This window comes from Lynx canadensis, chromosome B3 (assembly GCF_007474595.2).
Source record: "Lynx canadensis isolate LIC74 chromosome B3, mLynCan4.pri.v2, whole genome shotgun sequence".
Classification (NCBI taxonomy): Eukaryota; Metazoa; Chordata; class Mammalia; order Carnivora; family Felidae; genus Lynx; species Lynx canadensis.
This window is the reverse complement of record NC_044308.2, coordinates 55,183,208-55,209,159: the sequence shown is the minus strand read 5'-3', so window position 1 is coordinate 55,209,159 and position 25,952 is coordinate 55,183,208. Positions and strand designations below refer to the sequence as shown.

Here is a 25,952-nt window from a genome sequence, read left to right as displayed (position 1 = left end):
AAGTGTGGCCCCCACCTGGTGACACTGAGACATTGATTATTCGTCCATTAGGTGACTGGCTGGTTCTGAGAGCCACACTGAAGTCCTCTGTGTTTAGGCTCTGAGTCCCAGTTCCTGGAGTGGATTCCTTTCTACTATCTCTCAAGGTCCTGTTTTGCATGTTTATTTGCCCCTACATTTCTGCCTCCCTCCCCCACTGTACCAGGTGTTTTGCTGTCCTTATGCTGCTGGGGAGGGGACATGGAGTAGAAAGAGGAAGAGTGGGGGATGAGGGAGATCATGTGACTTGGGAGGGTAAAGAAAAATGTCTTCTATTTATGAAACAGAAAGTGAGAAAGGTATGAGATGTCTGTGTTCAGTTCCTTTTCCTCTTCCTGTTTCAATGACCCCATCACCACCACCTCCACCACTACCACAACTCACCAGCCCTCATCACTTCAGCTTCTGAGCACTTTCTATTGTTTGACCACTCATTTTGGCTGAAGCTACTGAAGGTATAAAGAAAGTTCTAGGTAGAACTGAAGTTGACTTAGAAATAAACTGTAAAGATGTGCAATGTATAAAATGCATGTATTAGAGCTTGCCCAACTATGGGAAATTGTTTCAAGTCATTCAAAACCACTAGGGCCATTGGCTCTGACTCATGTGAGGCTGGATAAACAAACCCATGCCCAAGAGAGAACTAGTTCAGCTGTTTTTCTTTGCCTTTCAGTTATCAAAGCCAAGTTACGAAGGGAGGCTTGCATGTTTCACAAGTACCTTGTTTTGTTATTCTGCTTACTATTTCATAGGCCTCTTGGAATGTATTTACCAGGCTCCTTTTTCAAAATGTGTTGAAATATCTGAATGATCCTAGGAGTCTTTATTTTGGGGCAGGGTCCACTCTAGTGATTCACAGAGAAGCGCAAACTATTAGAAGTGGGTAGATTTCCACTAATGGGTCACAATGAAGACCAAATATTTATCACTTTTTCTGTATTAATTGGCCTATTTTTGTAACCCATTTTTCTTGATGCTCTTGAGATTCAAAATATAATGCCGATAAGCAGACTACTTTTTGTGTTTTGCAGCAATGTATGGGTTCATACTAGTTTTTGCAATCCTGCCAGAGCCCAGTACTTTTCCTTTTTTCTTCCTTTATCTTGCTGCATGAAATGTGCAGAAACAAAATGGATGAAATGATGACTGCTCATCATGTGTGTGTGTGTGTGTGTGTGTCTATTCACATAATGATTAAGTTATTGGAAGAAAAATCCCAAATTTGCAGGCTTTGGTTCTTTTCTCAGAACTCCTTTCCAGTATTTTCATATCCCTGGAACACCACTTACAAGAAGTGTGACTACAAAGTCCCACTGGCCAGAAGCCAGTTTGGAGTGTCACAATTTTTGCTGGGAAAATGGTTCTGGCATTCAACTTATAAAGAATGAGACTACTGAGAGCCAGACACAAACATCTGGGAATTTGTGTCCTATTGCTGGCATTCTGTGTGCTTCCCATGAAACATTCTTTCACCTTCAAGTCTACACAGACCCAAAATGAATCGCTTGATGTTTGTGTGTCAAGAAATCAAAGGCCAGTACATTACACTAATTTGATATATACATATATGTGTATTATGGAATATGTGATTTTGTGGGATGTGTATGTGTGGCTGTACATGTGTGTATGTATATTTCATGTCTATGTGTTCCTAATGAAAATGTTAAAATTTGAGTTCCTTAACAGCATAGACAACACTACATGGACATCCAACTCTAGATTAATTCAGCAGGAAAAAAGGCCTACACAGTGAAAACTTACCACTAAACTTTTAAATTACTGGCTAAAAAAAAAATATGTCTTTTCTTCCCCAACAGTCACACATACAATGTGGTAAAGTATTCTACCAGGAGGATACAATAATTATTTTAGCTCTCGTATTTTATGCTCTTTTGGTAATTCTTTATGTAAACTTAAGTCTGAGATGTAAAATGTATTTTAAAGCCAGGTATCTTTGTGATTTCTCCTAACGGTAGCTAGAGGAGAAGGCATTTTAAGTCAAGAGAGAATCCTGCTTGCCTCAGGAGAAGGGGAGATCAGCAATATGCAGTGTGAGTCCAGTTCTGTCATGGGTCAGCCCCTGCATTTCTAGAGAAATGAATCACTTCCCAACAAGATGCGAAGATCAAGAGAATGAGATAGAGACACCATATATCAAGGTATTTACAATTGGTTTCAGAGTCTATGAATTTCTAGAAATTTTGATGTCTCCTTTCAAATAATATAGCCTAAAACCTTTGCAGAGCTAACCAGAATTAACTCCAGGATTATGAAAAGTATGGTTCTTCTCGACTAGGATGGGTCACTGTGAGTTAAATATACTTAATGATATTAGGAACAAGAGAGCCTCCGGCCACGGCCCGGAAAAGCAGTGCTTACCCTTGGCCTATCCGGAAGTAACCAGGTGGGCAGCCACACAGGTAGCCACCCTCAGTGTTGGAGCAGCCGTAACTGCAGGGGGCCTGCGAAGAGCCACATTCATTGATGTCTTGGCACCCTCCACTGAACTGTTCGTACTGGAAGCCGGCGGGGCACATGCACTTGTAGCTGCCCAGAGTGTTGTGACAGGAGGCTCCTCCACAAATGTGTGCACTGAGGCACTCGTTCTCATCTGCAGGGAAAACCAGAAGACACTGTGTGTGTGACACCGGCCAGACGTCTCTACTGGGGACCGCTGGCCAGCTGGCTCTCAGCCAGCACTCAGGAAGGTAGGGCGGGCCGAGGTGGTTGGGGTGGGGAGAGGGGGATGCGGACGTGGACGTGGCCTCTCGCCATGCAGTAGGCAAATGTGGTCGCTGAGGTCACATGTGCCACGTGGAGCGCATTAGGGGATGGCATTCCGAGGGCTGACAGATTCCAGTTCTCAGCTGAAGCCAACACTAGTGCGTTCCGCACCACACGAGCCTCCTGTGAAGAATGCGGGGCTGGTTCAAGGTTCAGGGTGGGAGGGAAGGAGTCCTGCAGTTCTCCATGAACGGGACCACAGTCTCCGAAGCAGAGACCAGCCATCCTCCTGGAGGCTGCTTTTCCAGTCCTCCGTTTTCAGGATGTGCAGGGCTGGCAAGGGCTGACATCCTGCAGGAAGTGTCTGCCCTGCTTGTACTTCCTTTTCAAAAATCTGCAAAAGCCCCCAGGTGCTTGTCCTGGGGATGAATAGTGCCTTCTGGTATGTCTGCTCCCATCTCTGAACGGGCCCCCCCTTATCCAAACCAGCCTCCTGCCCAGAGTGTCTGGGCCGTGTCTAAAGCAAAGTATGGCTGGAAGAGATTCAGTGCAGACTTCACGAGCAATAATTGGAAAAAACCCACAATAGAGACAGATGCTGCAGGACTGGCTACCCACGGGGACCTGCCAAGTCTGATGGTAAAAAGCAGGAAAAAGAAATCTGACTTGAAAAATCAACTTGAGGGGAAAAACCTTGAGTATCTATTTCTAATTTATACTTTTTTTAAATCTCAAATAGATTTTTGTAGGCCTGCCTTCATAAGGGCAGGTTGCAAGCTTGCTGGTAAGACATTTCTTAATTGCTGTGGCCCATTTTCAGGCATATGTTCATTTGAACGCAGGGAGATTGGCCTGCACCTCACCCAGCAAATACTTCCAATGAAAGGGAGGAGGGGGGGGAAACGTGAAACGTGAAACGTAGCTAACATTTATTAGATGCCTATTGCATGACAGAATACGAGGTGCCTCACGTTCATTTACTTAACCTTCCTGAAAATTATGGGCAGAAGGTATTATAATCCCTGTTTTACTGATAAAGAAAGTGAGGCTCACAAAGCCCATCTGAGGTCTCCTGACAGCAGCAGCAGGACCGAGATGTACACCCAGGTCTGTCTGACCACAGCAGTCACGTGCTTTCCTTTAGACCACAATATCTCTCAAGAGACTAATCACCATTTAAACTGGTACTTCCTTTGCCCTTTAATTGGTTTTACCTTATTTGCTAAAGTAGATTCCTTTATACAGAACAAAATTGTTTCTAAGAAAAATCTGTTTTTAAGTTAGAGAAACAGGTGCATAAAAATGGTGGGCGCAGGGTGATTGCATATGTATAATATTTATATTATTCCTTATATATCCCTTCCTTCCTCCTCTCCCTTCTCTCCTTCTTTCCTGTGTGGAAGGAATAGATATACAATAAGAAAGCCATTTGTTGAGCTGCCTGCTATGGCTTAGTGCCTAGCTACAGGTCTGTTTGGGAACCTTTATGTCCAAGGACTCTCAAGTATACACTTAAGATCATTTAGGCTCCAAGGTTCCTAGAACAGAAATAAATATGCCATTGTCTTTGTTCTTTTCCCCTTAGTTTAAATCAGAGATGAAGTGTGTGACAGATACCAGTGGAGACTATGGGCACCAAGGAATGAATGAGGAAATTAGGGGGTTTACATTGGTGGAAAGAATATCCCTGGGCTGGATGTCTTCTCCTTGTCCCTCATGTCTATCTCCAGACCCTGGAGGCTGAGCTGCATGGAGCATCAACAGGCTCCTCTCCTTTGTCCCGTACTTTTGGTTGGGCTCAGCCATCCATTTCCTGCTGGGACTCTGATAAAATCTCTAAGGCCCATGTCTGTATATGTATGACAAGACCCATCAAAATAAAACTTAGATTTATTCTGTATTGTTCCAAAGGACAGAAATAGGACCAATGGTTAGAAGTAGAGGGAGGAATAGTTCATTTTTTATGAAAACAAAAACATTTCTAAGAATTAAAGTTTTCTATACCTAAATTGGGCTATCTTGGGAGAAAGTGAATGCCCTTCAAGATGGTATTTGAGTCAAACTAGGACAACCAAGGGAGTTTAGGGAAGGATTTGTGTTTTGGGAATGAGGCCAGACTAGATAATCTGTAAGGGTCTTTCTAGCCTTGAGGATCTATCTGTGTTAGTATAAATATCTATCCCAGCCAAGAACTCTCCTCCTCCTCTTTCACATTCTTTTCTATTTTACTATACCTTTTTTTATTCCTTGAAAGTCTAATAAAGTTTAAATTAAACTTGCTTATCTGCATTAGAGAACTGGGATGGAGCAGAGCAGGAATGAAGATAAGAAATTGGCAAATGTTCAGTGTTTATTGCTTGAAAATAGTCTTGTTTGTGTACTCACCCTTTTCATCAATATACAAACACGATTTGTTTAACATGCTTTGCACTCTTCTGACCATTTCCATCCTGTGCACCCTGGACCAAAAGGCTCCAGGAGCAATTTTTCTGTACTCCAAAATCTTTGTTTTACTATCAGTTAATACTTAAAATTGGTGCGAGTTTTATTCTTTTTTAGAAAAAGAGACATTTTAATTTTATCGAAACAGCATTAGATTCTCCAAACACCCTCCTTGAAAGCAGACTGAAACCTACCCACTCTGTCCTGTAAAATCAGATTTTTGAGCATTAGGCTTGTATAGTGTTTGTTAGCTGTGGTGTTAAGGGAGAACCAGTAAGAGAATTCAAAAATGTAGGAGGGGCTTTCTTTTACAAATTTTCTCTGGGTCAACATGGCTCAACTCCAACTCCACCTGGAAGTTTGATATTTTCTAGAAAACAATGAGATGCAGTGGACCCTTGCAGTGGCCCCTGACCCTAAACCCATCCATCTTCTAAGAGTGAAATTCTGGCTGCCTATGAGTGAGGATCCAGAAAGGGCTGGTTCAAAAGATCTCTGCTTTGTACAGCTCTGGCAAAGCCATTCTGGCCCAAGGCAATGCTCATTCTCAAGAATTATGAGCCCAGTTTGGGCTAGTATCTTTTGGACATCAAAAAATCCCAAACCTCTTACTGCTTCTTAATCTATTTATTCTAGAACTCCCAGCCAGAGATGATCTTCATGGGGCCAAAGGAGAGCCTCCAGGCAACGAAGACATGACCTGTCCATCTCCACTATTCCTGGACTAAAGGTAGGAAGAGGAGAGGAAGGCTGTCAGTAAGTTGTGTAGTCTAAACTCTTCCAGCACTGGTGCCCTTTTACCCAACCCTACTCACTTCTGCAAAACCGTGCCTTGAAAAGAATCAAACCAAATGAGAGAGATCTAGTTCTGATAAGTTAAAACACACTAAATTTATCTTCATTTGGAATAAAGCAAAGCATTGAGATGTGGAGCAGCCACCCACGAAACAGTAATCCTTGCCTCTTTGCTAAGGAAGGCTCTCTTCCCAAGAGGGTGGCAGCTAGAACAGCTCACCTGAGCACCGAGCTTGCAGTGGTGCTGTGTAGAGGCTTGATGAATGAAAAACAAAACAAAACAAAAAAAACAAGTGAACATGACACTTGAAAGGCAGCCCTAAGTCAGGAAGTTAGGGGCCTGGGGCTCCAGCTGCAAGCATGTCACAAAGGAACCAGGTTAAGGACAGACTTCTTTTCTTCCTTGGGCTTTGAGGTCTTTATAGTAAAATCAAGAGTTTGGGATAAATGGATCCAGGGTCCCTCTAAACTCACAGTGTTTGGATTCTCTGGTGTGCATTAAGATTATTTTCCCATGACATTATGAAATCAAAAATTACATAATTTCAATTTAATAAGTTCATGAGTCTCCCTTAATTTTCAAAAGAATTTAGTGATGATGAAAAAATTTGCTGTGTCTGCTGCTCACACTCTGCCCCAAAAGATGTGTAGAGCTGAATGGAACCACTTCTGTGTCTTCAGGCCGAGAGTCACTGAAAATAGCCTCTGGCTGGCTGATATTTTTCAGGCTGAGGTAGGATTCTGTTGGCCCTCATGTGTACCTGCAGTGTGGGCCAGTGACTCCATGCAGCAGAAGAGCAGGGGGACGATGAGAGTGAAGGGATTCTAGGGGCATTTCATTTCCGATGCTCTCCAAGTACCTTTATCATTATCTTTTTTCTTTGTTTGCTATTTTGCAAAGGCTACAACTTTCCTCTGGTTCCAACCAGGTGAGGGCAATTTTAAGTGAATATTGTTGATTTAATGACACGTTTAAAGTTTTCAGAAAGAAAGCAGTATTTTGACTCACAGGAGCCAGTAGTGATTCACCATAGTAACAAGGAAAAACTACTTACCGACACACTGGTTCCACTGGTAGTGCTGGAGATAGCCCTGGGGGCAGCTGCATCTGTAGCCCCCAATGATGTTCTGGCAGCCGTGCTGACAGCGATGGTTTCCTTCGCACTCATCCACATCTGAGAAGGACAGGAGAGCCGCTTCAGTCAGTTCAGCATCTGACTCTTGATTTCGGCTCAGGTCACCATCTCCTGGTTCATACGACTGAGTCCTGCATTGGGCTCTGCACTGACAGTACGGAGCCTGCTTGGGATTCTCTCTCTCTCCCTCTATCTCTCTGTCCCTCCCATAGTTGTGCTCTTGCTCACTCTCCCCCTCTCTCTCAAAATAAATAAACTTAAAAAAAAAAAAAAAAGAAAGTAGAGCCAGCTTTAAGCCACATCAACATTTGTTTCAGAGTTGGTCTCTGAAGCAACATTTATATGCGTGGTAAAGGGAAAGGCAATTTTAATAAGAAATCGGACCCCTAAAAAAGTATTCTTCCACCAAAACTTCAAGAATATGTGCTCTGGAGCTTTTGATAAGTCCAAGGAAAAAGACATTTAGATATCCCTGGTAAAGTCGACAAGTAAAAATGATGAAGAAACTAATGTAAGGCACAAGAGTACTCTATGGGATAGCTGTGTAAATTATTTGTATTTTTTTATTCATGCTAGAGTTAGAAACCAAAAGATGTCAGTACAAAAATAAAATCCTACAAAAAATTTCAAAATTTTAATTATATTATTATCAGAAGAGTCATTCTTCATATATTTAATCCACATTAGGGGAATTCTTTTATGACTCTGGATCCAATGACTAGAATATTAATGAATCAAATTCAGGAACCTAGCTATTTTTCTTGACTAGTTCATGCCCTGTTAGATTACATTAATAACTGAGCAGATAAAGTCTTCACATATTGAGGAAAGGCACAGGTTTAGACATGATCAAGCATGAGACAAAAGATGGATCTCTAAGATATGATACCTGTGCCAACCAGGAAAAATATTCCCCATCTTCAGTTGGGTGATAGTCCTGTGCTCTGTTCTGCTATCCCACAGAGGGTGATAATGAAGATTTTGACAGTCACACAGATTATCTCCACCAGGAATTACCAGCTGCATCAAGCTGAGGCCCCTACCCACCTTCACAGCTGGCGCCACTCTGATCAAGAGAGAATCCTCGCTGGCATTCACAGGTGAAGCTCCCAGGAGTATTCTGGCAAATACCCTTAGACCCACACAAGTTGATGTCAGAAGTGCATTCATTGTTATCTATAAGAAGCAGTTGGGGAAAAGTGGGAATTAAAATGGACTGAACTCACTTTCTGTTGTTTAAAAGGAAGAGAGAGGGATGATTCACTTTCTGTTGTACTCACTTTTTTTTTTTTTTTTTTTTGAGTTTTTGTCTTCTTATCCCAACAGAGGAACTAGAAAACAATTCCTTAAAGGAACAGCTACGTTTCCTATAGGGATTTTCCTCTCCACTTACCAATGCAGGCGGTATGGTGTTGGGTAAATCCAGGAGGACATTTACATGTGAAGCTGCCGATGGTGTTAACACACAGGAACTGGCAGTTGTGCTGCTTAGTTGCACACTCATCAAGATCTATTAAAAAATATGTAAGATGAGTATTGGAGTCAAACTGAGAGCACAGGTACCTAGCAACTGCCCTAGGAAGGAGTTCTGAGTTCTGACTTGTATGTCTCCAATGACTGTGGCCAGAATAGAATTGCAGTAAATGGCTGGGAGGAATCAAGCAAATAAAGGTTTGAAAGATAAAATGTGGTCTCCATTTAGACCAAAAAATGTAGCTCTTTGGGGGATCCAAGGAAATCCCAATTCCCTTCCGTGACAGGAATGTAGGAATTTATCAACAAAGGAATTTCAAATAAATTGTGACATTTTAAATAAATTACACAATGAAGTAAAAGATTAGGGATTCTCAAAATTTTCCAGAGTGCTGAAAAGTTCTATTCAAGTTGAATTACAAAAAGAACTGTTGAGGCTGGAAATTAATTTGTTTGCTTAGGTCTTTTCTGTTTGCTGTTTTGAATCTGCTCAAATGAGGTGTTCAACCAAAGCAAATCAAACCAAACTGACTTTTTTTTTTTTTTTTTTAGAGATTCTCCTTTGGTAAAACAAAATTGATCAATCAAGAAGGAAGCAAAGGTAAGAAAAACTCACTCTGATAAGCCAATAGCACATTTAAAAACTCCCTACAGTATTTATGCAACATTATTTTCCATATTTCAATAAAATCCTCCGCTTTGACCAGGCTTCTTTCCTCATTGCCGGAATTTCTAGGCTCATTCTCAACTCCACTGCTGTTTAAAGACATCAAGAGATACAAACTATGTTCCAGCTTTTAGCTGAATATTAATATAAAAAAAAAATCATGGTGTATTCAGGAACCAATCTACCTTCCTACCTTGTTTGGTCACTGCACACAGAGCTGTGCTTGCAGCTGAAGATAAGTGCCAGTTCCTGTGTAGAGTAACATCTGGAGGGGACCTAAACCAAAAGAACCCCCGAGCCCCCATATTTCTCCCAGTGCTGACTTCTCTCAAAATGGAGCCAGTCCCATGCTCTTTACATAGCTGTGGGGCTTGCTGTTTCTGCTTTTCTGGTTTCTACATTATCAGCAGCTCTGCGCCTCCTGACAGAAGGGTGGCCTCCCCTTTCTATGACTCAACGAGCCTTGCTAGAGCACTGTCACACATTTGCTGAAGCTTACCTGCACACAGGTGAGGGAGACAGCTCAGTGATTTCTGACACTATTTTCTAACTACAACATATTAAGAACAGCAACACTTGCTGTTCTCACCTCCAAGCACATCTTGGCTCCCCTTCTCTCCTCTTATCTGGATCTTACCCAGCTCTCATGGGGGGAAGTGCTGGTCCCACATCTCCCCTGGGCTATCCTTTGAGGCTCTTTTCTGTCAGTTTCAATAGTACATGTATCTGCACCACACGGTTTGATCTTTAGTCCTATGTGCCAAGTATGTGGAAGAATCCAGACCTCATGAGAGCAATAGGAGAAAGGGACTTATGTTGTAAAAGGATCTGTAAAAATCATGTCCCTGCTCTTCCCACTCCTAAAACCACAAAGAAACTGTTACTTGTGCTTTTTATACATTGTGAAAAAACACAGTTACTACAGTACATTTAATTTCCAGTTTTTCTCTTTTTAGACATTTTTAAGGATTTTCTGCTCCCACAGGCTAGAAAAATGCTGTAAATTTGTTCTGCTTGGTACAGATAGTATCCAGGTGAGAGGTGTTTTCTTTTTAATTTGGTTCTCTATTTCCATGAATAAGTTTATTGCTCTGAGCTCTAGCCTTACCTTGCCCAGAGCTCATTGTGATCCACAGATTGAGAAGTTCTATGCTTGAGAAGAACAAAGCTGTAAACAACTCTTACATTAAGAGAGTCAGAATTTTTAACTATGTCTCTCAACTTCCTCTCCCCAAATTACAGGATTATATAGGATTTTTGCTGCATAGGGAAACCTCATGCATTGTTCATTATGTCATCCTATATTATAAGCCTCTTAATTCTCTCTAAGCAGACACAAGAAAGGGGTTGAGGGTCCTAATTCTCTTTGCTCTCCACTTCCATTCCACCCCACCATTTAACTTCCCTTGTTTGCTTTTTGCTCCATCAAGGTTTCGTGGCAGTACTTTCTAGCTCTTATTCTACCATCTGGTCTACCTTTCCTGTTCCAAATCCCTCACTTTTAAAATTACCCTTAAGTCTGATTCACTTGTGCTGTTATTCACTCAATATGTGAAGTTCGTATTGTTGAGGAAGATGTTTCTTGGAGTAAATTTACACCAACAAAATTTTCCAAAGGGTAACTTCTGGTTGAGGAGGGATTTCCACACAAAGTTCTGCTGTTTCTTAATTCTTTATGATATTTATGGCTTAGATAAGCTCTTGGAGGGCAGGAATGGCCCTATTTGGCAGAACAAAAACCTAGACAAAGTGTTTACTTAGGTAGGCACAATGTCTACTAGGCACCGATTAATCTGAGGATGGACAATGCTGGAGGCTTGGGCTCTAGTTGTTGGATAGATTGGCTATCTAAATATGATAAACAGAAAGCAGAAAGGAAATAATCAAGTAGGAATCTGCCCCACCTGGGCCTTACAGAGCTGGCTCTGCTGTCTCCGACACCCTCATGGGCCACTCCTATGGATGCCCAAGGGGCAGGCAGTGAGGATGGCTGTTGCCAGCGGTCCCCAGCAATCTCCCTGGCCTCAACCTCCAGCCAGCCAGCATAGGAGTGGGTGGCAGGGAGGTCCCAGGGAGGAACTAACTCCAGCGAAGCACCTCTTGCCAGTGGGGGGATTTTTCAGCTTGCCTATGGATTCCTCAAATGCACAAGGAATACAACCATGTGCCCAGAAGGCAGGTGAGTGGGTGCAGGCAAATTCTACTTTACCTTTGCAGCTCCTTCCATCCTCCTGCAGAATGTAGCCTTTCGGGCAAGAACACTGGAAACTCCCTTCTGTATTTTTGCAGATAAAATTGCAGGGTTTGGGGGCCTGGTTACACTCATTCAGATCTATGATCAAAAAGAGACAGTGTGACCATCCACCCTAAAATAATGGTCAGTACCCACAGGGTCTAACAGAGAATTTTAGCTTTGAGAAAAGAAAAGGTAAACTCTGTGCTGTCTTTGATCATTGTCTTATGTTTTCCTATGAAATTACATGGGCTTTTTAGTGTTTCAGTTTGAGGATTTATATTTTTTTCCCATAATATATAATTTCCACTCAGAATAATTATCTGAACATCAAAAATACAGCACTTACCTATGCAGGAAGTTCCAGTTATATCTGTAGTGTAGCCATTTTTACATATGCAATGATATGATCCTCTGTCATTGATGCATTCCCCATTTCGGCAAACATCATGAATAACCTTGCATTCATCAATATCTGTTAATTTAACAGTCAGAGGTTAAAAGAGAAAGACATTATAAAATGGACATTAATATGTAGAGATGATGTCACTGTAAATATTAATAAACTGTTACTGTATTATAGACCTAAGAAATTAAGCCAAAGAAATGACAGCATGAATTTCATATGTAATGGTAACTATAACAAAAGGCAAATGAATAACTGCATTGGATGAGAGTATAATAACTAATCAGGCTAGGGGAATGCTTTAAAAAGAATTGGGGGGTGCCTGGGTGGCTTGGTTGGTTAAGCTTCTGACTTTGGCTTAGGTCATGATCTTGCAGCTCATGGGTTCGAGCCCTGCATCAGGCTCTATGCTGTTAGCTGGAGCCTGGAGCCTGCTTCAGATTCTGTGTCTCCCTCTGTGTCTGCCCCTCCCCACTCCTGCACATGTGCGTGATCTCTCTCTTTCTCTCTCAAAAATAAACATTAAAAATGTTTTTTAAAAAGAATTGGTTTTCTAAATTTACAGTTTTCCCCTTTGGGTCTATAGAACAACCATCTCATCCAGACATATTTAGCTCCTTGCTCTATCTCATGCCATCAAGCAAGCTTGATCCACAAATGGATCATAGCAGTAGATTCTTTTGACCAAAAAAAAAAAAAAAAAAATCCACTTTTTTCTAATATTGCTTGTCCAGAGTAAGGAGGAAGGTTCTTTTCTTTTTGTTGTATTTACAGTTAATCCCCCAAAATATCACATTGCATAATATTGGGGAAATGGGACCAAACATCCCTTGGTAAGGGAAGCACTAAGGCTCTGGGGTGGGTCACTGGGCTGGGTTTTGCAGCCTGATAAGGAACAGAGATCTTAATCCCAGCTCCACCACAGGGAGAAAGACTTGGTCAACATGTACTGTGGAGCGTGAAACCTGCTGTCCTTCCACATCGTGACCCACCTGTCTCCTTAGTGATTGGTGGGGTGCCAAGACTAAATGAGTTCTTAGCCTTTAATTGCCAAACAACTATTTTATTGCAACAGATGTTATTTTTCCGAATTCTTTCAAGTTTACTCTGAAATGCAATGTGCCTACCCTGACTGGTTTCAAGAAGTGAATCTTCTCCACCGTCTCATTTTCACATCCTCAGAAGAATCATAAATTGCTTTTGGTTACCCTGCCTAATCTATCCGGCTGTGTGCCTCCACACATCCAGTTCTATTATTTCACCTTTGGCCACATCTTTCAACCATCAACACAAATCCTGCTTACTCTCCTTCTTCTCCGCTCACTTCCAATCCCTTCCCAAGGAGCTCTAAGAGTCTCTCTCCATTCTATTTCATGAGAATAGCTTGCGCTATTCCAGAGGCAACTGTGTTTTAATTGCCAGTATATCAGCATTGTTTATACTTCTTTCATGCAGTATATTTTGGCCAATTTTACGAGTGCAAATACATATGGGTGGACTAGTCTAGGAATTTAGTGATCGTTTATTCCAAGGTTTATCTAAAAAATTACATTCCGAGTAACCAGTAACTGACTTACAACAAACCTCTGTTTAAAAGTTGAGGACTCCTTGTATTGCAGGGGCAGGGACCCAAGCACATACAACTTAATCAGATGGATCAAGGACACTTTAGCAGCCTGGCCTTGACTGTCTAAAAGATTACAATAGATAATTGTACAAAGATACAATAAAGGGTTTTTGTTGATGTATAAACCATGCAACTCAGCCTAAGCCCATACTGTAGATTCCATATTCTCAACTGTTTTTCAGAAAACAAACAAACAGATTCCCTGCAAGTATTTTTGGACCATAAGTGAAGTACCTGCTCCATTGGTCATAAATCCTCGGCCATGGGGGCAGAGTTTTTTGAAGGCCACAGTACCCTGGAAAGGGCAGATCTCACAGTGGGGGCCCCAGCCTCTCCCGCCATCACAGCAGCACTCAGACTTGGTGACAGGGTTCCTGTTGCTCGAGCCGATCTGACACATGTTCTGGAGCACTTCTGTGAAGCAGTACCCTTCCCGGTTGTCTGGAAGGGACGTTACATTGCACAGAGGGTTTTTATGGAGCTTTATGAGCATAACAATGTATCAAGAATTTGGTCAAACATAAAACCCAAAAAGGATATAACACTTTACCCTGGGTGAGAAGAAGCAATAAAGGAAAGCTGGAAACAGCAGTAAGAGAGAAAGGATGACATCTGAGGGAAACAAGACAAGAAATTCAGTAAGTGGGCAGGAAGGCATTAGCGTGCACAAGGTTATATCTCTATCTGCTCTCAGAAATATGGAGGGATAGTCATGCTGCAGAGACAGGGGCAGAAAAACACATGGAATCGGACCCTGAGCACCAAGGGCTTAAAAAGGCAGTGGAGAAAGAAATTCCAAACAAGTGATTCATTGATACAATTAGTGAAGGAAGAATTTAGCTTCAGGGTGGTGCTAAGCCCCATGGACAATCACAGTCATTAAGTCATTTCCAAAATATGAACCTGCCTCAAATGTGAACAATTTCTATTATTTCAAATAAGCGATGTGGGTGACAAGCATCCCAGCATGAAGTTCAGGGTTACGAAATCATCCTGTTTGTGCTCACCAAGACACTCGTCCTGAGTAGGGCTGGCCGTGAACCCGTCATTGCACTCGCAAGTGTAGCTCCCCCGGGTGTTGAGGCAGCGCCCGTTCTCACAGATCCCCGGCTTGGTCTGGCACTCGTTCTCATCTGTGTGGTGTGATCGAAAGATCAGAAACAAGAGCAGTCACCTACTTTGTACAGGGATAGATTGATTCTTTCTTTCTTTCTTTCTTTCTTTCTTTCTTTCTTTTTCTTTCTTTTGAAATTTGTGAATAGATATCCTTCTCACACGGCTCTCAATTCAAAAGGTACAAAAGAGTATTGAGCAAAAGTGCCCCTTCCTCCCTTATTCCTCAGCCACCAAACACCCCTCCTGGGAGGTGACCAGTGCCACAGCTGGTTTCTCACGTAACCTTCTAGAAATGGAGTTTGCACATGTGAGCAAATACACAATGTGTGTGTCTACTTCCATCCTTTAAAAACCATACTTGATGGCATTTTGATGTACTTAAAGGTAGGTAACAGCATTTTATGTAAGCACACATATTTCACTTAATAAAATTTAAAACTGTCCATATCTGTCCCTAAAAAGGATGATTTCAAGTGAAGGGAAAAAAATAAATACTTAAGATCAACATGCTGAAGAAATATAATACTTCCTCAGAATAATGTCTATAATGGGTCAGTTTTGACCTCAGACTTGTCTACACATAATCTTCCAATTCAATATAGGTTATGTTTATTATAATACTTCAACAATATTGAGGAATAATAAATCATAAACCAGCCTCCCAGGTTAAAAAAAAAAAGCATTAAAACAAGCCAGAGATTCTTAGAATTATCTGATGATTTTTTTAGAAAAATCATAAAGTGATTTGCTTAAGTGCATCTCATGGAGAATAGTTCTGAGCCTCCAAGGCAGGCATCTCATTATGAGAGGCAGAAAGTTCAAAGGTGACATTTAGGGTAGTGTTGACACAGGCTAAAAATCCCAATGCCCACGTCACCCCCCGACCAATTAAATCAGAATGTCTGGGGTGGGAGCTGAGTTCTCTAAGTGATTCCAATGTGCAAATGAGGTGAACCACTGAACCTGGAAGATCTAGTGCATGATCATAGCCCAAATACTTTTTCTGTGCTTTTAAAGTCTGCTCTTCCGGGGCGCCTGGGTGGCTCAGTCGGTTGAGCATACGACTTCAGCTCAGGTCATGATCTCGCAGTCTGTGGGTTCGAGCCCCACATCAGGCTCTGTGCTGACAGCTCAGAGCCTGGAGCCTGCTTCTGATTCTGTGTCTCCCTCTCTCTCCACCCCTCCCTGACTCATGCTCTCTCTCTGTCTCAGAAATAAACATTAAAAAAAATCTTTAAAGTCTGCTCTTCAATTATTGTTTAATTCTGTACCTTACAGGGTAAGGGGACAATGAGGTTCTTGAGCTTCTTGACTGACAACATAAAATTTATTGTTCTGGTGTCACTGATTTTTAAAATTAAAAAGGACACATGGGAATTTTCTCATAATTTTCTCCTATATTGATGGTCTAAAGCAGAAGTCGGAAACTTTTTCTCTAAGGTATAGTAATACTTAGCATTACTAGATCATACATAGTAATCTTGTAGATTTTGCAGGCCATATGGTCTCTGTTGCATTCACTCTATTCTGCTTTGCCTTTGTGGCATGAAAGCAGCCATGGATAATATACAAATGTATGGTTACAGCTATGTTGTAATATGACTTTATTTACAAAAATAGGAGGTAGGCTGGCAGGCTGGATTTGACCCTCTAGCTGTAGTTTGCCAATCCCTGATCTGAAGCTGTGGTTTTCAATGCAGGATCCATATTACAATCACCTAGGAAACTTTCAGAAATACCAGTGCCTGGACCTCACTCTAGACAAGAACAGATTCTCTGGTGGAAGATCCCACTGGTTTAGTGATATTCCTGGTTCAGAGGGACCTGGCATCTGTAATTCAACATCAGGGTGCTAATAGCGAAGTGGGATCAATAGAAAGACATTCTAATGTCGTAAAGACAAATGACCCTAAAACAACAAAAAAAGTATAAAAAGTAAAGGAGGGGCACCTGGGTGGCTTAGTAATTTGAGCATCTGACATCTCAGGTCATGATTCCAGAGGTCTGACGGCTCAGGTCATGATCCCAGGGTCATGGGATTGAGTCCAGCGTCAGGCTCTGAGCTGAGTGTGGAGCCTGCTTAAGATCTCTCTGTCTTTCTCCCTTGGCCTCTCCCCTGCTCTTGCACTCTCTCTCTCTCTCTCTCTCAAAAATTAAATTAAATAAAATAAAAAGCAAAGAATTAGAGGAAACACCTGGTGCCAAATCATGGCAGCAAAATGAGCTGAGAAAGTTGGCAAAGGCCAGCTCAGAGGGTGAGAATGGCAGTGCTCATGGAATCCCTTGATAATCGAGAGCCAAGGGGATCTCCAAGGAAAATCATGACACAAGGTAAAAGAGGCAAGATGGGTCTAGCCACGAAGAACACATTGCCCACAGGGACTCAGACCCCAAGTCCCTTCTGTCCTCTGTCATTTCTGACTCCTGCAAAGCTCCTTTGGCAGTGACTCCCTTACCTATGCAGCCCTCTCCATCAGGCCTCCTCTGGTACCCAGGCCCGCAGATGCAGATGTATGTGCCGATGAGGTTCTTGCACTCCATTTGCTTCTCAGCACAGTCATGTTTTCCCTCCTCACATTCATCCTCATCTGGAAAGAACGTACAACCGTAAATTATAAAATAAGCTTCATTAACTTCTTGCCTTTTAAGCATGAGATGGTCTCAAGCAATCAGGTTTCATTTACATTACTTCAGTGTTAACCTACTTCCTTTTGTACTGTGGGTGCTGGCCCCCTAAGATTGGAAAGGAGTCTTCTAACCACCTTTGAACTTGATGAAGAAATTATTCCCTAATGGATAACTTCTTCAAAGGCAGGAAGCATGGCTAATTCTTTTTGATGAATTCAACTCAAAAAGGTCTTCTCTAAATCTTTCACGATAGAATGACAGCTATAACAACATCATTATAATTACAATATGTTTTAAGAAGCCAAAGCTTCCATTGTATGATAACTATACTGAAAGCATAATATATATTTTTATATAATATTAATTAGTGTCATGTAATATTAGAAGAGTCATTGTATAATTAAAGCTTTGGTTTTTACACTTTGAGGAAAAGACAAGCATTCACAAAAATCATATTCTCTACTGGTTCTTCCCTCCTTCATTTCCTTTTTCCTGGTGTGGAGGGGTCTTCCTCATTCCTTATTGTCCTCTTGCATTTCCCTCTCTTTATCTTCCTCCTTTATGTGGTCTGAGCTGAGAAATTTGGACTTATCCTGAATGTGATGTAGAGCTTTTTGTTAGGAAATCTCTTCATCTTCAAGAAAAAATCCTATTTAACCCATCTGAAGGGAACAAGGATCTTCTCACTTAAGACTTTGAAGGAGCAAATCAGTGCTCTTCAGGGAGCCCCATGATTTACCCAACTTCGTATTGCAGAGCCTACTCCAGTGCCCTAGTAATTACATGGGTTCAGTGAGCATTATTCATGGAAATCTTTAGCTAAAGTAGATTCCATATGCTATCCCCATTCTTGGAATATGCCATCCCTTAGTGATGGGGACTTTTAAAAATTATTTAATTAATATTATCATACTCCTTTGTGTTCTCAGTTCTCACTTATCACACCATAATACAATTATTTATATCTCTGTCTCAACCTCTTCATGCTGAGCTTCTTGATTGTGAGTAAATGTCTTTTTTTCTTTATATCTTTGCATCCTACAGAGTGTCTATCATGTCATAGGCATGCAATGCATAGTGAACTCAAAAAGATCTGCAGGGTGGCCCTTGATACAGCTTGATGATGCTTGAAGCTACAGTTTGGGAGGAGAGGAGGTGATGACGACCCCCATATTGTCCATGGACTACAGGAGGGTTTCCTGATTCAAAGTCTTCCTCTACCAATAGAAGCTTTGGAGAGACATTTTCCTTATAGATAAGAGTTAGACCCCCTCAGCTTAGATGACCTTTAATGTGGATGTCTTACCTTTGCACATCCTTCTGTCTTCTCTAAGAACATATCCAGCAGGACATTTGCATTCATATGATCCATAAGTGTTTACACACCGGAAAGCACAGAGGAGAGGATTCTGGGCACACTCATTTATATCTGCAGCAGAAGGTAGCATGAAAATAATGGGTCAGTGGCATCAACCAAAAAAACAAAATCTATTTTTATCAAAAGTTGAAATGTTGCATTGTCATCAACGTGGATGCACCAAGCAATCTTTGGTTTTCAGAGAATCATAAAATGAGTTGGTTATTTTATAATTGGTATAGGCAGAGTGATCATGTATCCTAGTGCTCCTAGCACAGTCCCAGTTCAGGCTTATTGTCCTGGTATAATTACCAGTGTTATTTAGATTAAGAAATTATACACAGAGGGAGCTTTTCTGAAATGCTGGTTTTGAAGCCTTAAGTTGACCATTTGCCATTCCCTAAAGTCACATAGGATGGGGATCAGCTTTACTCCATTCAGTCAAAACAGCTGTCAAGTCAACTGCAGTCAGAACAAAAGCAGACCCATCCAATATCATTAACCACCTCCCCTTCCCCATATAAAAGAGGCTCCTGTAAAATAACAGTGATTCTTGTGCCCAAGCAAATGGTGTTCTGAATAATTTTACGCTTATGGAGATGCTAAGTTTACAGTGATGGCTGTGACAGCCTTAAATAGGCTTTACTATTAATAGATAAAAGTGGTTTTTACAGATTTCATTGTTTGGAACCATCAGAATGTGTTTTGCAAAAGCAGGTCAAAACAGACCATCTTGATTATCATGTTTCTTTCTAAGTCTAATGATACTGAGAACATCAGTGAGACCCCAGATCATATTTAGTCATAGCCTTTAAAGATTCACCAACAACTATGACAGTGGTATTGACAGGTCATATCTCTGATGAAGAGCTCACTTTCATACCATTTTTATTGTCTACCTTCACCTTCATTCACTTCTGTGACCAGTGGTTCTTGACTTGAGAGTGTATCAGAAATTACCTGGAAGGCTGCGAGGCTTCACTCTTCAAGTTTCTGATTCAAGAGGTCTGGGAGGAGGCCTGAAAAACTGTATTTACTGTATTTCTGACAAGTTCCCAGGTGATGCTGATGTGGCTGATCCAGGGATCACCCTTTGAGACCCACTGTGCTAGACATTCCCTCTCATTCCCTTCTCTCCATGCATCTATCCTACTAGACATTGGAAGATGCTTACAGGGTATCGGCAACCTCTTTTGCTGTGATTGCCCCCAGATGGCCACAGGATGTTGGTGGCTATGTCAGTGTGCAGATATGAGTAGAAAGGAAAAAAGAAAAAAGAAAGGGAGCATGGGAGATAAAGGAAAAAAAGGAAGGGGAAAATGGAAAATAGAAGGTAGCAAACAAGACAGGAGTCATATCCAAATACTAGCAGTGGGGAGACACCAACAGGAGCTCTGCATGATAGGCAGCATAACTGGTGCCATGAACCACCTCCACCTTTTTCAGGAGAAGTGACGGTTTGGCCCATCAGGCCAGATGTTCTTTATTCTGCACACCCTGGATGGGATTTAATATCAAGGACCATAATCAGCCAGCTATTGTCTCCATGATCAGAAGATGTAACCAACTATTCTGCAAAGAGGTTTACCTTCGCAAGTCATCATTGGACCAGGCTCAAATCCCTCCTCACAGGTGCATTCAAAACCACCAATCACATTCTTGCAGGTGCCATTTCCACAGGGATTGCCCACAGAACATTCATCAGTATCTGCAAGTGACCAAGAGTGTATTCAAAATATGACAAATGAAGAAAAAAATGGGCTTGGACTCAAATGATACGTTTCACCTTATCAGAGTACTTTGATCTGTAGCATCTTGTTTTATTCTCATTCTGTCTTTGCAAGAAAGGAGTGCACATGTCTTATCTCCTCAGATTTATAGCTGTGAAATTTCACCTGCTAAGTAACAGTGGCACTAACAGTGACAGTATCTGGGCTTCCAGCCCTCATAGTGCTTTTCTCTGTGAGCTTCTCCAGCTTCCTGTATTATGAAGAGGTAAACCTACTGGGAATAGATGCTCAAAGGGTTAAAACAAGGCTTCTCTCACAAGTCAAAAGTTTTCACTTAAATAAACCTAGAAATATATCTCCAGTTTGGCCTTACATTACATCATTCTCTAAGAAGCCTTAAACATGATGGAGTTTTGCCAGATATAAAATAGAAGACTACGCTTACACAAAGCAAGAGACCAGAGGTTAAGCAAAATTAATACACTGGATAAAATCAAGATTCACACAGATTTTTTGTTGATTCTGTTGAAACCAGATGGTTTACGTTAGGCAGAAGAAAAGCTACAAAGAAATATGTTTAGGGTATGATCTCTGTAAACAACTGTGGAGAGAGAACAAGTCTTACCAAGGAGCTCTAAAAAATATATATGCTTCCCAACCCATCCACCTACAATACTGGCTGTTCTTCTGACACATCTTGTGAGGAGAATGTCTTCCTCTGGGAAAGGGAACTTGTTGAGAAATAACATTGTTATTTTAGCTATCTAGGACACAGAATAGTAATGGACTGCCATCAGGGTTACATTTCATGTTGGGTTCTGAGTCAAAAAGAAAAGGCAAGAAGGTGTGGTAGAGAGACCTGGGTGAGCAGGCTCATCTGTCACGCACAGAGAAGCACTAACTCAAGATTCCAAAGAGAAAACATTGACAACTTTGCTTTTGTTCTGCTATGAAATTGCATTTCACTGTCCAGAATATTACATCTCTTTCAAGTGAATAAAAATCACAGTATCATAGATTTTTAGAGCTGCAGGGTAAATGGAAATAAGTTAGTCTATCTGCATAACATTACATTCTAAGGCCTAGGAAGAGTAAGGAACTTGTTTACGCTTCCGAGGCCACAGCTTTGGGGGAAGTCCTCATGCCCTGATTCTTGTATGGAAAGAACGCTTTGTAATGTACACAAACATTCAGCATTTATGCTGTTATTAATTCAGATTAAATTGAACTGCTTTGGATTTTTTTAAAGACCTAGACATCATACTTGGATTCAATTTTGAGTTGGTATGGATTAAGAGCTCAAAGGTCAGACATAGGAGCCATTCTCTGAAATTTTAATAAGAGAGTAAAAACAAGAGGAGTTTATGCTGTGTACATAGCCTTTCACGTTACTAAATGTAATAAAATCTGGATAAATTTTGTATTTTACATATTGAGAGAATACAATTATGATCATCAACAATCTTTTTTAAATTAAAAGAATACGTTATAATGTTTTCCTTTCCAACTATCTCTTCAGATGTGTCCAGTGTCTTCCCCATTAGACTATAAGGAAGGACCATGTTGGCTTGGGTCACTGCTGTAGCCATAGAGCCTAGCACAGTGCTGGACACATGGGGTACTCAGCTAGTATTGCTAGATGAATGCTGCATGAATGAATGGACAAAACCTATTTCTGTCCCAATCTTGGTACTTATTCTTCCTAGCAGGAATGCTAACTGGCGTAATTTCTAATTTGTAAAATCCTTATGGAAGAAACCGATTTATTACTCACCTACACATTCATTCCCTTCCAGGATGTAACCAAAGGGACACTCGCAGCGATAGGAGCCATCCGTATTGATGCACTGCCCATGTTTACAGACATCTGGTTCTTTGCACTCATCCATATCTTAAGTAAAGGATTAAAAAAAAGTGAATAACAAGGTACCTTTTTCTTTTCTTTTTTTTCTTTTAATGTTTGTTTATTTTATTTTTGAGAGAGAGTGCAAGATCAGGGAAGGGGCAGAGAGAGAGGGAGCCAGAGAATCCCAAGCAGGCTCCATGCTATCAGCACAGAGCCCGATGCAAGGCTAACTCACAAACCATGAGATCATGACCTGAGCTGAAATCAAGAGTTGGAGGCCTAACTGACTGAGCCACCCAGGCACCCCCAAGGTACCTTTTTCTGAACACAAAGGTAAATTATAATCATTTCACTGTCTAACCAATGAAATATCTAATATTGCAATATCATGTTACCATATAATACAATAATACAATTGGTATCTAAATCAAAAGACAAAAATTAGAGCTTTATTTCCCAAGATAAATGTGGAGAAAAAAGAACAGCTGGAGAAAGGGCAGGGAAGAGGCTGGTTAAGAATATTAAAAAGTGCTGAGAGTCCAGTGCAGGCCACTTACCAACTGCTGAATCATCAGGCCCCACAATGATGCCGCTTCCATAGGGACAGATCTGGCGGAAGGCCTCTGTGGTAGAGATGAACGCTCGTTAGTAGACAAATTGCAACTAGCTACAGGCTGTTCCCGAAGCAGTGAGTGATGGCCAGATTGCCACAGGCTGCATGTATCAGGAAACAACCGAACGAGAAAAGCCCAGATATCAGAGCAAGTGAACAAGGCTCCCAGTGCCTACCACTTGCCCTGATTCATAGCACATTTCAGAAGGAAACAACTACCCAGCTCTTGAGTTAAAATCATCTTAATGAATATTTTGGGTAGACTTACAGTTAAATTAAATTGTCTTATTTTCCTGAAGGGCTACACCCGGTATTTCTCATTTCACAGCCAGGCTGCCGTATGAATAGCAAAAAAAAGAGAAGTGCAGATGGTAGACATACCATCAGGTTCAGTGGGGCACAGCTCACAGGGATCACCCCAACCTTCTCCCTTCAAGGCACAGCAGCATTCCTGTTTGGAGTGATTTCTGGATTTGGGTGATGAACATTTTCCTCCTTCAAACTTCGCATAACAGTAGCTCATTCGCAAATCTGCAGCATAAATCCAGGAGACCCTTTAGATGCTTTCCTACTACATCGTTACTGTATAATAGTGAATGAGAAACAATCCATCTTGTTAAATTGTTCTTTTCATTACAATAGTAATACTCCATAACGTAAGTGACTATAACAGTAATGGAGCTCAGATCTTTAAAGTCATAGGTAACCTTCGTAGTGAGATCTGATGAGTACATCCATGCGACTTTCACTTTGTTATTTCTCATTTTAGCCAATTTTCCAAAATAACTTGATGTGAATAACAAACTCCAACACTATCACATTTCAAAGCTGACATCATCAGTGACTTCCGGGTGGGGACATTAAGAAGTGGAATAAGTCACAAGACCCCTCCATTGACAGATGTGCTTACATGTGTTTTGGGTAATATTTAATGAGCATACGAAATTAAGGTAGGCCTCCCAGTTCTGGTACTTACTATGCTCTCACACCAGGTTGTTTATTCTGGGTCCCCTCAGCCAAAATAAAACCAAATAAACCAAAATAAAACCCCTGATTCCAAGCACAGAACAAATAAAGATGTAGCAATTTTGTGGACTGGCAAAAATACGACAATAATGATCATTCACTGAAGCAGCTATTGATGTAGTTGCTATTTACAAAACGCCATATGGGGCTTTATGCAGATTTTATACACACACACACACACACACACACACACGATACAGAAAGTTGTTTAGCTCAACAGAGAGGGATGGTGAAGAGGAGGGCAGGGAGATGGGTAGATAGGAGGGAGAATAATTTTTCTTTCAAAGAATACATTTCTTTAATATCGGTTATTTTTTGGTGACTCCAACATGGAAGATGGGATCTAGTTGCTACAAACTTCTCCAGCATTGCTTGACATAATTTTGGAAACTGACTTTTCCATTTCTTATAGAGCAAATTGGGTGGCTCTAAAAAGTGAGCTCATCCAGAAGCCTGGAGTGTGTCCCCTCAAATTTGACATCCAAAGCTTTATAGACTCCCCTCTAGTTACATGGAGGCTAAAATCTGCAGGTTTTAAGGAAATGCTTTCACATCCATTTTGTGGAATTGCCACTTCTTTATGTGTGATCAGGTATGCTCTCTCCTGTCACTGTTTTTCAACCCCAGGCAGCATATTATTAACAGCCACCTATGCATTTCTGTTAAGACAATTTCTCAGCTTTTATTTCGTGACAAAGAAGACAGTGTAAGAATAATTGAGTTGCCAAAGATCGTATCAGAAAAATTTTCATGAATTAAAGTAAAAATATCAATCAATCAAACATATATACCAGGCTTTGGTAAGTCTAATTCAGTTGGCCTCCCCAGTGAACTTCTTCAACCAACTCTTCCAGATACATTTTCTCGCTAATTTTTACTCCACCTCCAGATTGGTTACAGCTAGACCTAAGAGGTATCTTTCAGTGAATCTTCTGAAGATCAAGAGCACTAAAAGCCAGTCTTTGCCCTGAGACATGCCTGCCCTCCAAATACTCGCTTTGCTGAGAAGTTTCAAGATTTAACGAATATAGTTTCTCTAATGACACCTTTTGATTTGCTTTATTCTTCAAATTCATTGTCACATACAATGTTTCGTGTTTATTATTTATACCTACAACTGTCTTAAGGTATCATTTAGTGACTATTCACAAAAATGTCTCAATGAATATATTAAAACTTAATTGTCTCTGTTGTCTTCCACCTTAAAATGTTTCTGTTAAACCTAGATATTTCTTTTCATTTATCATTAAATAAATTAATTAAATAAATTAAATAAATCCATAAATCAGCCCTGTCTCGCCAGCATCACTTTACCATCCCACCTCCAGAAAAAGAGAAAAGCCTCACCATTACGCAGGCTCAAACACATGAAGTTGAAGCTCAAACTGTAAAGTGAACTTTGTTAAGTGTGAGTGGTCCCTTTAGATCTGTGGCCTTCAAGTGCCAAGATCTGTTGACCTGAGTCTTATCACAATTGTTCCTTCAAAAACGTTATCTGTTGCCCTGTGGAATTTTCTCATTTCATGGGCAATAGAAGCCTGACTCCTAATTTGTCATCTTATAAGTAAAACCCAGCTCTTAACTCCCTGGCTTCAGCAAAATTTGTGTCCTGTGGGAGATTTACATCTGCTTTTGGTGATTCTCTAGATTTGGTTTATTAATCAAAGGTGCCTTGCATTGGGAAAGAGAGCTATGCTTGCCCACACACTTTAACTAGGACTCACTAGGATGCCTGTTTACCAGTCCATCTGCAAAGAGCCCTTAATGACCTTTGAAATTTCATCAGAACTACAAAAGTCACTTTCCCTGCTTGCATTCCTCAAGTCTGGCTCTGCCTCTTGGAGCTGAGCATGTGGCAAGGCTGCTCACAGCTGGGCTGATTCTTCCTGCAGCGTTAGCCTCCTCTGTGACAGGCCAGTGCAAATTGAATTAATAGCCTATGAGTTTCCTCTGGCCTGCCACATCGGCAGATTCACACCTGGTTTCTCACTGCTTTCTTTCCAAACTTGGGCCAAGCCAAAGGCACACAAAAACAAGGGAGTAGGACTTAGAATTTATCTGGCTGGTCTGTACCATAACAGAATATCTGCTTGA

The 25,952-nt window shown here is 41.1% G+C and overlaps 1 protein-coding gene and 2 long non-coding RNA genes across 3 annotated transcripts in view; 2 read left to right on the top strand and 1 right to left on the bottom strand.

Annotated features, from left to right (window-relative positions):
- Positions 1 to 25,952, bottom strand: part of FBN1 (fibrillin 1) — a 232,954-nt gene that overhangs the window by 2,767 nt on the left and 204,235 nt on the right. The window contains exons 50-63 of the mRNA XM_030318235.1: positions 23,214 to 23,363; positions 22,777 to 22,842; positions 22,148 to 22,264; positions 20,232 to 20,351; positions 18,593 to 18,715; positions 17,115 to 17,246; positions 14,550 to 14,675; positions 13,777 to 13,983; positions 11,859 to 11,984; positions 11,486 to 11,608; positions 8,530 to 8,646; positions 8,184 to 8,312; positions 7,056 to 7,175; positions 2,419 to 2,650 (exon numbers count right to left, since the gene is read on the bottom strand). Coding sequence (XP_030174095.1) covers positions 2,419 to 2,650; positions 7,056 to 7,175; positions 8,184 to 8,312; positions 8,530 to 8,646; positions 11,486 to 11,608; positions 11,859 to 11,984; positions 13,777 to 13,983; positions 14,550 to 14,675; positions 17,115 to 17,246; positions 18,593 to 18,715; positions 20,232 to 20,351; positions 22,148 to 22,264; positions 22,777 to 22,842; positions 23,214 to 23,363 — 1,888 coding nt within the window. The remainder of the gene's footprint in view (positions 1 to 2,418; positions 2,651 to 7,055; positions 7,176 to 8,183; positions 8,313 to 8,529; positions 8,647 to 11,485; positions 11,609 to 11,858; positions 11,985 to 13,776; positions 13,984 to 14,549; positions 14,676 to 17,114; positions 17,247 to 18,592; positions 18,716 to 20,231; positions 20,352 to 22,147; positions 22,265 to 22,776; positions 22,843 to 23,213; positions 23,364 to 25,952) is intronic.
- Positions 56 to 8,173, top strand: LOC115515952. Its single transcript, XR_003969450.1, has 5 exons — positions 56 to 146; positions 2,016 to 2,198; positions 2,657 to 2,747; positions 5,842 to 5,935; positions 8,100 to 8,173. It is a non-coding gene; the product is annotated as an uncharacterized LOC115515952 (long non-coding RNA).
- LOC115515953 lies at positions 8,173 to 22,229 on the top strand. The gene is made up of 3 exons (XR_003969451.1): positions 8,173 to 8,236; positions 9,162 to 9,210; positions 22,170 to 22,229. It is a non-coding gene; the product is annotated as an uncharacterized LOC115515953 (long non-coding RNA).